Consider the following 12,604-nt stretch of genomic DNA (forward strand, 5'->3'; position numbering starts at 1 on the left):
ATATATATGCAAACACGAATTTGTATATGTGGATGTAATGTGTGTGCATTATGTATGTATAATTTACAAATAGTAATATTTACTTGTTTCAGAAGAATATTCAACATTATATATATTTGTAAACACTGATTTGAGTACAAACTATAAAACGAACATTCTAAGTGAATCAAATTTTGTTGCTCTTGCTTACCAGATAAATATGCTAATCATTTAATAATATATATGTTACACCTTTTCCTCTCAAATGAAGCAAGTTTTAGCTATAGTACTAAGTACTTACATGAACTTCATTTCCACATACTGTCTATGGAATTTGCTTACTACCTTTATATATTTTAAGTTCTTTTTTTCCCAATAAAATCTATCACACTAGAATACCTCAGTTTTATTCTGTCCTTACGTTCTCATAAGGACATAGAACGTACCTGAAAAATCACAACTCTTTTATAAATGTATAACAAATATTTACATATAAAATGAAATAAGTGGGATATGTATGAGTGTGTGCATGTATAAAGCTAGAAGTGGAATATATGTAACATTCAAGCTGGTACTTTGAAGTGCAAGAGGCACATATAATATAGATGTGAATCAAGTTTATTGACTGAATCAACTGATGAAAGTATCAATGAGGATAGTGAGGTATCATAAGAGAGCAAACATCCCCAGAAATCATGTGAACCAAAGCATAATATGTATAGGTCTACAAGAATAAACAAGGCTATATCAGTAACTAGATACAGTTCTCCCTGTGAGTACAGTGAAAAAAAAAAGAAAAAAGGAACCAATACAATTCATATAGTAGCCTTGCATGCTTCCCATGAATCTCATACTTACTATGTCATGTAACTTATCCTGATGATCAGGGATCAATGCTATTTAACACAGTTACCAGTTTAATGAAGAAAGATTGTTTTTTCCATTGAATAAAACTTTCAAAGATAAAGTACCTCTTGTAACTGTGATTTTGCTTGAATAAACACTGCACAGTAGAACTGTTGGTCTTGAATAAGTCCATTGTCAGACATATTATATGTATATCATCCACTGATGCCATGAACAGAGTCTTTGAGAGCATCTTATAAAGGCAACATGATGACAGTCTGTTTCGACAACGCAAAAGTTCAATCACTTTAATTTCAGATTAGTTTCAGAAGCCCTAAAAGGGATCATGGCTGTTGTCTTCTTCCTCTGACATGGTGTTAAAAAAGAAGAAAATCACTACACAGTAGCTAGGAAACAATTTTATACTTCACTCTTTCTAGTCATAAACAACACACAACTCCACAAGATGCTATAAATGCTAAACTTCTGAACCCTTCATGAGCTTTCAAAGAGACTTCCACATATATAATATTACCAACAGTGCAATAGAAAGACTAAGATTACAATTTAGTGTCAAGAAATACTTCAGCCTTGATTAGTTTTTAACCATTTGCAAAGCTCAAGTAAGGTTCCCATTGAAATACTGCTTACAGTTATTGAAAGGTGCTGCTGCTACCTGTGCAAATATCTTCGGTTGCATCCAAAAGAAAGCCACCCATCTGATTCTCAAAGATTTAATTACTGAAATGCTTCAACCACAAGCTCACAGACATACTGTTTCACTTCTTCCATTGCCAATACAATGGCTTCTTTGCATACCTGCCCCCTTTCAAGTTCACTTATTTCACTTTCATCTCCACCTTCCATTTCCCTTACTGTCTTTCCAGTCCTAATCTAAATTTATATATATATATACATATATATATATATATATATATATATATATATATATATACAGGATGTAACAGGTAAATTTGAACAAGTTTCAAATGGATATATTTCTAATTGTATAGATTTTGTTTGTAATAATCCCTTGTACTTTCTTTTTTTTCTGTTTGAACAAATTATAAATGTTAATAAAGAATTAAACCATAGAAGTATAATTGCCAAATTATTCCATGCCAGCAAAAGTTAGAGCCACAAAGTATGCCAAATCTACTGTTTTTAGAGTTGTAGCTTATTTGAAGAAAAATCAGGTTGTTCAGAGAAAGATTCAAAGTCCTTGCAGTGACCAAAAATGCACACCTTACTTCTTAACAGGACTTAAAAGGTTGATTGAGTTGAACCCATCAAAATCAACGGCAAAGTTGGTTCACGGTCAAGGAATCAGTAAAATGACCATTTCCAGGGCTGTTGGACAAGACATCCATATGAAATTGTGTGTGAGGAGACAATGTAACCTCCTCACTACCTGCTCCAAAGCCATTTGAGGCAAAAGAAGTCCCAAATTTCTTAGTCATCTGAAGCATTGAGGCAGTGAAATCTATTTTCATAGATGAAAATTAGTTTGTAGTAGACGAAATTATAATCCATCAAAACTCATGAGTCATAGTGTACAATCCTTCCCAAGTTCCTTCAGCTATGCATAGCAAGAATTCAGCTTCCATTAGGGTCTTTGGAGCTGTTGCAAGTGATGGGAAATTGATGCCTCCTCATTTTATTGAAGTGGGTCTTAAAACCAATACAGTAGAGTGTCTCAAAGAAGTTTTGTTGCCTTGGATTAGGAAGCATTTTGACGCAAGTTGAGTCGTGTTAGCACAGGACTCCGCACCCACCTATTCTTTGAAAAGATTGCAAGAATTTTTGAAGAAGGAATTGACCATGTTTGTCCCTAAAGATATCTGGCCCTCTAGCTTGTCAGATTTGAATCCATGTGATGTTTGGCTATGGGGCACAGTTGAAACACTATCCAACGCAACTTCTCACAACTGTGTGTCTTCACTGAAGGCTTCGATCAAGTGAGCATTTGGCAAAATGAAAAAGGAAGGCATGCATATCATTTTCTTAACAGATTGAACTGGTAAAGAAAGCAAATGGTGGTCACATTGAACTGAAATAATTGCTAAACACTCCACAATAGATTGGCATAAACATAAAAATTGCCATGTTTGATTTTTCCAGTTATATACCAATTATAATAAAGATATTTAAATGGTCCCAATTTACCTGTTACCCCCCTGTATATATATATATATATATATATATATATATATATATATATATACTAAATTTGATTAGAGAGTGTGTTAACCTCATGAAGGGATGGTTTCGTCCAAGGTAATACTGATTCAATACCTAGTATTTTGGGGGAATTAATTTCCTTAATATAATACGTACAGTAATCCCTCACCATATCACAGTTCACCTATCGTGGTTTATGATTAAGCTTATGTCAATTTCTCCGTGGTGTTGTTTTGCATTTATAATAAAATAAATATGTACAAATTATAAAAATAATTAAAAAAAATATACAGTACGGTACTGTTTCTACTTCGCACATTTTCACATATTGTGGTGGGGTTTGGGAATGTAACTCCCACGATAGTCAAGGGATTACTGTGTATATAATATATAAAAACATATAGTCTTTATTCATATAAAAGAAGAAAATGGAAATTGGGAAGTTAATTGTTTATTATTAACAGCAAATTAATCAAACAGCTGTTTCAATTATATATGTATATATATATACATCATCATCATTGTTTAACATCCGCTTTCCATGTTGGCATGGGTTGGACAGTGTGACAGAAGACTGGTAAGCCAGGAGGGAGGCTGCACCAGGTTTCAATCTGTTCGGGCAAGGTTTCGACAGCAGGATGCCCTTCCTAACACCAACCACCCAGAGAGTGTAGTGGGTGCTTTTTACATGCCAGTGATATGGGGGCCAGTCTGGTGACACTGGCATCAACCATGCTTGAATGGTGTGTTTTACATGCCACCAGCACAGGAGCCAGTCTGGCAGCGTTGGTATTGACCATGCTCGAATGGGGCATTTTACATGCCACCAGCACAGGAGCCAGTCAGGCAGCACTGGCATTGGTCATGCTCGAATGGTGCCTCTTTCATGCCACCAGCATGGGTGCCAGTTGACAGGTGGTACTGGCATCAGCCATGACAATGATTTCACCTGACTCAACAGGTCTTGTCAAGCACAGCATATTGCCCAATGATTGAAGGGTACTTTTAAATGGGCCAGTTATGTGACACTGGCATCAGCCATGGATACAATCTCACAATCTGTGTAGCGGTGTCATATGTATAATTTGTAGTTACATAGAGCTGTGACCATTGGTCTGTTTTCTTTCTATAAAGGATAAAGTTGTGTGTGTGTGTGTGTGTGGGGGGGGGTTATGTTAGCATGTGTGTGTAATGTGTATGTGGGGGATCTGTGTATATGTGGAGGTACAATATGTGTGAAGGGGTATGTGTTGGTGGGGAGGCAGTTTTTCTTGTGGGTAGTCCACCTTATAGGGATGTGTGCTTGTGTGTACATGGGTACCATGGTGTCTGCTTTGGTCAAACACTTATATATATACATATATATATATATATATATATGGTAAGCAACTAACAGTTAATATAATATAAACTTCACTATCACAAGATAGAAAATCAAATAGAACTGCCTAAAAGAGTAAAATCCCATATCTGTTGTACTTGTTAATATATAACATTAAGTTTATATCTGTGTGTGTGTGTGTGTGTTGTTAATTCTTGCACAAATTCTTACACAAATCATAAGGATCCATATGGCTGATAGCCAATTCTGTTATCTGCAGTGTTAAGTTGATGGAAGATAAATCCCCCCTTCCTATTGGATAAAATACTAGTCTATTGCTTGTATTCTTTTCATTATTGCCTGGTCTATATTTCCCCCTAGATAAGTTAACTGAGGCAATGTGGAATTAAATATTTTGTCAGAAACACAGCCAAAACAACTGCAGTACATTTGAACTCAGAGACTTTATGCTGACAGTCCAATTCTGTGTGTGTATGTGTGTGAGTGTCTGTGTGTGTGTGTGTGTGTGTGTGTGTGAGTGAGAGATGGAGTTGATTGTACACTGGAGTTATTCTCTGCAAGTCTGCAATTCACCACCAACTTTTTATTCATTCATTTCTTGAGATTGGGTCAACATTTGGTTTTAAGAGGGTCTAATTCAATGTCTGTTAGTTGTACTTCAGCTTTTCTTCACAGAGGTTTAGCCTACATCATCTTCTGTTGGAGTTTATGCCTTTGAACAATCAAAAGACATGTTCCCACCAAGGGTTTGAATTCAGCATTGCATACTATTAAAACATTCATCACTTATTTATCCACTAGTCTTACAGCCTGCCAAGAATGGCTTATACCCCTTTATTTGCTGCTAGTGTACTGGGCTATTAAGAATCAAGTATTTGTCAGAGACAAAGCACAGTACGTATGCGTTACAAACTGCTAATGTTGGGAGGGGTTAGTCAACATCCTATCACTTAGATTATTTGTGATCCTAGCTCACAAAAGTCTGATTAGTAATTAGTTCATGTAAAAACTGCAATTGAGAGTGAAATTGCATTACGTATATAGAGTTCAAAACTATAACATATTATGGTGGCACTCTGGTCATTTCAAGTAACTACCTAAAAGAATACCAGAGGTATAGATTTTATGAATGATTAATTATACAATTATTAATATTATATTAAGTCTGGCAAGCACCATAGTGTAGATGGTAAGCTCCTCGTGAACTGGGTTTTTGTTTCAGTTTTGATTTCTTTCTGGTTGAACTATTTCTCTTACTCTGATAATGTTCTTAGAAGAGGGATGAGTGTTACAACTTCCTGGAATTCATCAGGTTTTTTTTATCTTTTAATGGATACCTGCTCTCAAAATGTCAAGTAATTCTTTGTGTTTATTATACTACTGTGTGGAATGAACAAATATTTATCATTATCATATCAAGTAGGTATATCTAGGTATCTACAAACATTGGTGTTAATTTAGAATATACACAGATTAGATCAGAGGAGGTGGGTTCACTTCTTGTTGGAAATTTAGTATTTTACAACTCTATTTGTTTTTATCTGATCTGTGGTTCAGTTGTTAGTAAGAGAATGTTCATTGTTTTCTAGACATCACATGTTGAGAATATCCTGTGTACTTTAACGGTTATACTGCAAAAATATATGCATACATGAATGTGTGTGTGTTTTTGAGAGCTACCTAAAATGATTGTTTCAGATTTTGGCAAAGGCTAGAAGTTTTAAGGGGAGAGGATTAATTGATTACATCAACTCAGTACTTAATTGGCACTTTTTTTTTATTAACCTCAGAAAGGTAAAGTTGACTTTGACAGGATTTGAACTCAGAACACACAGTCAGAAGAAATGCTGCCAAGTATTTTATCTGATGCTCTAACAATTCTATCAGCTCTCTGTCTGAAATAAATGGTTTCTAATTGTAGACACAAGGCCAGCAATTTGAAGGGAACAGGGTTAAGATGATCAACCTTTTAGTACTTGACTAGGTGGTGAGCTGGCAAAATCATTAATACATTGGGCAAAATGCTTAGTGACATTTTGCCTGTCTTTGATTCTGGATTCAAATGCTGTCAAAGTTGACTTTATCTTTCATTTTTTTGGGGTTGATAAAATAAGTACCAGCTGAGTACTGAAGTTGATGCAATCAACTTACCCCTCCCCCAAAATTGCTGGCCTTATGCCGAAATCTGAAACCAACTTTAGTACTTGACCGATACTTTGTTTTATCAACCCCGAAGGATGAAAGGCAAAGTTAACCTCAGCAGTATTTGATCTCAGAAAGTAAAGAGCTGGAACAAGTACCACAAGACATGTTCTCTGACGGTCTAATGATTCTTCTAGCTTGTTGCTTTAATAATGATGATAATGATAATTTTAAATCACATCCAATGACTTCTGTGTTTTCCAGTACCAATTATTTCATGAAACTATATTATTATTTTTTCATCAAAACTTTAACCTGCTTAGAAAAAAAAACAACAACAAAAAAAAAAAAACATTTCGAACAATTGAAACATTCTCCATCTATGGCTTTAATCAATTGCATTCTGGGAGAACTAGTGGTAGCTCTCTACTATGAACAATTACCATCTGTGTGTGTGTGTGTGTGTGTACTGAATATAATGATGAAGAAATTTCTTTATTCTTTCACTCATTTTTTAATATTTTTCCTTTTTAAGTGTCATTAAATTGTGTTGTGAAAAATTATCTGAATGATGATAGTAAAATGGATTGTGAGAAAATTATCCACAGAAAAACAAACAAAATCTTTAAATGAATAACCAAAAAAAAAAATTAAAAAAATAAAAACCAAAAAAGTAGTGTCTAGACAACAATCTCTTTTCATTGCATCATTGCTCAGTGTCTGATTGTTATTTCTATGGATTATTCTTAGGTTATTCTAGCATTACATCATTACAGAGGATTGCTATATACAGTCATATTCAGAAGATTGTTACACCTCTGTCCTTAGATAACCCAAAACTACATCCCCAATCCATCAATGCAGATACTGTTTCACCATTTATTGTTGTCAAGGAGGTGTCTCGTACTACTGTTATTGTTACGAAAACACTGTCTCTTGGCTCTTTTCCTTCAGTAGTCATGTTTTGTTTGTTTATTATGTTATTTGTTTTTCATTGCTAGTTTACGTCACAAAGAAAAAAAAAATCAATGTGACGTCAATTAGTTACCGGCGCTATAAGCATCTACTAAAATGCAATCTTTACCATCATGTGCTGCTTGTCATAAGCACAGCTGTAAATTGCTACAATTGGAAGATGGCTTTTTTCCCTTCTGTTTTGTTCTCTGATTTATACATACAAATAGACATATATTCATTTGTATGTGTTTATGTGTGTCTGTTTATGTGAGTGTGTGCTTATGTGTATGTGTATGCATGTGTACATGACATATACACATCTACATGAATATACATACACACACATATACTCATAAGCAGCCACATGCAGATATAAGCAGAAATGCACACACACACACATACATACACAATTATATGTGTATATATTTTCATTCATTTTCCCTTTTCTTCTACCCCACCCACCTTTCCATTTTTTTTACCATTAATTTTCATTATTCTTATTATTGTTATTCTTCTTTCATTGTCTCTGCTACTCAGTTCCTCCTTTGGGTGTGCCACCACTACCAGTTCCTCTCTTGTCTCCCCTTCACTGCTGCTCTACAGTAATTCTTTCACTGTTTCTATCTTTCTTCTGTATCTCTGCTCTGCCTGTCTCTTTCCTGTGCATCTTCTTTCTTGTGTGCGTGTGTGTGTTTATCAATATTGCTCAAGTGAGAAGCACAACATCTTGTATTGGTGCAGGGCTATATATCTATCTGTCTCTTACTCTCTCTCTCCCTCAGTCTCTTGTTCACAGCCGCTCACTCACGTATGTATCATTGCTTCTTTCTTTTTTTAATCTCCATTTTTTTTACTCTGTTTGAGTTTCAGGGGTAAAGGCTGTTTCATTCCCTTTTTTAAACCTTCTTACTGGTACACTCTTTCATTTCCTCCTTAAAAAAGATACTTGATGACACATTCCACAAAATTTGACCTTTCCTCCCCTTTCTCTCCTCCTTAATCCTACCATGATTTCTCAATATCACTCTCCCTATTCTCTGTCATGTTTCAGTATAAATTATACAGTTGATTTACATTTGACCTCTCTTAAATATGAAATGTCCTCCAAGTAATTATACATACATACAAGTATATACATACATACAAGTATATACATACACATACACACAAACATATATATATATATTTATAAGAAATAAAAAATTTAAATGGTTCTCTAATGTTCTCTGTGTGACTATATATACATATATGTATATATTGGTAGTATAGGTAGATGTATATAAATGTATCGGTATATATATATTTATCTCTGTATGTATATATATGTGTCTGTGTGTAAATGTATATATATTTGTGTCAATATATTTATATATACATATTTATGTGTGTGTGTGTGTGTGTATGTATGTGTGTGTGTGTGTGTATATATATATATATATATATATATATATATATATATATATATGTGTATTATATATATAATATATATATAGTAGTCTATTATAATCAAACATTTTAATGATTCTGAGAAGTGCAACATCTATTTCTTCCATCTGTAATTTTTCTATAATAATAAAGTCTTTTGAACATTTTTTCATCATCCATTTGCATTCGTTCCACCTAATATTTTCCCCACATCTCTTTCTCCTCCAAATCTTTCTGCATCTTCTACTGATCTCATACACTGTAAATGACTGCCACTATCTGTGATGCAATCATTGGGTATGTATGTGTATGTCTGTATATGTGAGTGTGTGTGTATCTCTGTATGTCTGCATGTGTGTGTGTGTATGTGTGTGCATGTGTGTGTGTATGTCTGTGTGTGCATGTGTGTGTGTGCGTGCATGTCTGTGTGTCTGTGTATATGTTCTCAATTTCTAGCATTAGGTATATTTACTCAGGCAGTGAAAGACAGTTATTGATTTGTTATTGAAAGGTAAGAATGGTATTGTTGAATATGCCTCTGTATTGGTAAAGCTCTTAACACAATGTGATTGATATTGGCAAGTCATTCGCAATTCTAGTGTGTCCTTTCTAGTCAGGTAAGAGCATTATCTCTATCTGCAAAACCTAAACATACTGTTAACTCTTTAAAAAAAAAAAAAAAAAAAGAAGCAATTACAGCAGTGACTGCAAGTCACCTCCTTGCATCTGTTCTATGTCATTTGATTTATCATGCTGAAGTAAGAGAGACCTAGTGATAGCCTTAGAAAAAAAAGAAGAAAAAAAAAGAAAAAACACCCGATTTCCAAACAGATTTACTACAGGATTTAAATCTTTGTTAATTATTAGCATTTACAAAACAAAAAGAAAAAAAAAACAGAAAGGGTGGGTGTAATTTTTAGGTGATTTAATATTTTGTCTTATTTCATCTCTTTGCGTTTTTCTGATACTACAGATGATTATTTCCTTTGGCTTTCTATTTTGTCGATTGTGATCACTCATACACCATAATATAATATGATGTATGTTTGTAGCTGTGGAAATAAATCTGTGTGCTTAAGTGAAATGATGAATGGCACATACAATTTTTTTTAAATTGCCTCTTCATTCATTCTACTTCTCTTTCTGTGTGTGTGTGTGTGCATATATATATATATATATATATATATATATATATATATATATATATATATATATATATATATATATATATATGATGATATATATATATATATATAATATCAGACTGCTTATTCAGAAATGTTGCAAAAGCATCATTTTATTTTTCTCCATTTTTCTGTCTATCCTATCAATCTTCAGACATTTCAGTTTGATTTCACTGCATTTCCAAAATGCCAGAGTAGAAAAGTCTATGTATATATACACACACACACACACACACAGAGAAATAGCAAAAACAATTAATAGCAGCTGAACACTGAACCGTTACTGTTGTAGTTGTTGCTGTTACTGTTATTAATGATGATGATCATAGGTATGCTGTTTAAAACAGGGATCAACATTGAAAATGGCATTTGTGTTTATTGCAGTCATACCAGTCGTGTTACCTTTGATTGCCTACATCTTGTGTGCATCATCCATGTGTGTCTGGTTACTTTCATCTGTCAAATCTACTGAATTGTCAGTTAGCATAAGATCTTTCTCTCTCTTTCTTATTCTCCCTTTCATGTATGTATATGTGCATACACACACAAATATACATACATGCACACACATATGTGTGTTTATATATATATATGTGTGTGTGTGTGTGTGTGTGTGTGTGTGTGTTCATACATTGATGCATACATAGTATGTTTGTAGGAGCAGTAACTGATCACATCAATGGACTCCTAATATGTATATATATACATGTATGTACACATATATGTATGTGTGTGCATATATATACCATCCTCATCATCATCATTGTGTATACCTATACAAATACATACACACACACACGTACACACACACACATACACATACATACACATAAAATATATATGAATTATATTTTTCATATTTAGTTGTATCAGTTTCAATAAGATCTCTCTCATTCTCCTTTTCATGTGTGTATGTATGTATATATGGTGTGTGTGTGTTTATTGATAATCAAATATATACTCATTTTTGTTTTTAGCCCTATTTTCCTGTTTGCAGCACTAAAAACACACACACACACACACTCATACATACACACACACACACGAATTAAATATTTCTCATTTTAGGTTATGTGTATATATCTACATATGTGCTCATGTGTATGAATATGTATCTGTATATATATATATATATATATATATATATATATATATATATATATATATATATATATATATATATATATATATATATATATATATATCTGTATAGGTGTGTATGGTGGGATATATAATGGTAAATGTATGAAGCATTTATGTATTTGCTCCAAGAACAGACACTATTTGTTTAAAATTATCTATAAAATTATTGATTCAGATTAACAAGTTGTCTATTCGAGTGTGTTAAGCCATTTGATTGGTGTAAGCCAACGTTGCACTCCACTCCCTAATGTTTTGTTACAAAATGAGCATTGCTACTTTAATGTCATATCTACTGCTGTTTCTTTTATTGTTAATATTTCTCACATATTGGAGTCTGATACTTTTTGTCTTACTGTTATCCTTACAGTCTGTTCTTTTTGTTTCACCTTTCCTCATTCCTTGTTCAGATAGAATCCATTCTTTAATTATTTGGATTGAATTTTATGTTCCATTCCAAAGTAATTTCAGGCAATTCGATATCTCCATATTGGTTGTTGCTGTAGTTGTTTGTTTTGTTGTTGTTGCTGTTGTTGTTGTTGTTGTTGTTGTTCTTCTTCTTCTTCTTCTTCTTCTTCTTCTCCCCCTCCTCCTCCTCACCATCACCTCTCTTTTTATAAATGGTTCATGGTGAAGCAAAAACAGTAGAGCACCAGACTAAATGTCTTCAAGAATTTAGTTTTGTTCCCATACGTACTGAGTTCACTAGTGTTATTAACTTTTACATTTCATCTCATTGGAAGCTAATAAAATAAGTATCAGACCTCTACTTGGCTTCATTCTCGTTAGTATTTTTCCTCTCCTACAAATTTCTCCCTGGTATCAATGTAAATAAATTTAAAAAAACAAAAACAAAAACAAATAAATAATGAAAAAATTATCATTGGATTGCATTTGTTATTATTGTGGAAAGCATCATAGAATAAGCAATATGCTCCCTGCAAGCTATGTCTTTGACCCAGTTTTGATTCTAAGATGAAGCTATTTCACCTCAATTATGCTGCTAATGCAATTAAGAAAGGCACAAACATTCTACTATCCTATTTGTCATGTTCTGCAGAGCTGAAGGCATTAACAGAAAAAGAAAAAAAAAGAAAAGAAAAATAGTCATTATTTTTGTTATTTACTGCAGTTTGCTCACAGCCATCAACCTCTGCAGTTTTTGTATGTTGTTCTGTGCATGTGTATGTGTGTGTTATTGCGATTTCATTGAAAGTATGTCATTTTCATTGACTCTGTTAGTTCCAATGAAAATTAGAACTCCCAAACAGTTCAGTACGGTTATGACTTGGTGCAATATGGACAGTATAATTATAGTGAACAAGTCAATTTTACTTAACTCTTCATGAAATTTGTGTAAATCTATGAACTATAATCTTTATCACCCTCCCTCCTTCCTCCCCTCCCT

General features: G+C 33.4%; 1 protein-coding gene across 4 annotated transcripts in view; it reads left to right on the plus strand.

Annotated features, from left to right (window-relative positions):
• The window catches only part of LOC106873463 (voltage-dependent L-type calcium channel subunit beta-1), a 303,996-nt gene that overhangs the window by 87,911 nt on the left and 203,481 nt on the right, over positions 1 to 12,604 (plus strand). For 2 of the 4 annotated variants that reach the window (XM_052976435.1, XM_052976437.1), the window contains exon 1: positions 7,815 to 8,255. The exons of the other annotated variants lie outside the window; for them this stretch is intronic. In XM_052976435.1, the coding sequence (XP_052832395.1) occupies positions 7,830 to 8,255 (426 nt within the window). In that variant the 5' untranslated portion in view covers positions 7,815 to 7,829. Of the gene's footprint in view, positions 1 to 7,814; positions 8,256 to 12,604 lie in introns of those variants that run through there. 4 annotated transcript variants of the gene reach the window in all.

The sequence above is a fragment of the Octopus bimaculoides genome, chromosome 2 (genome assembly GCF_001194135.2).
Source record: "Octopus bimaculoides isolate UCB-OBI-ISO-001 chromosome 2, ASM119413v2, whole genome shotgun sequence".
NCBI lineage: Eukaryota > Metazoa > Mollusca > Cephalopoda > Octopoda > Octopodidae > Octopus > Octopus bimaculoides.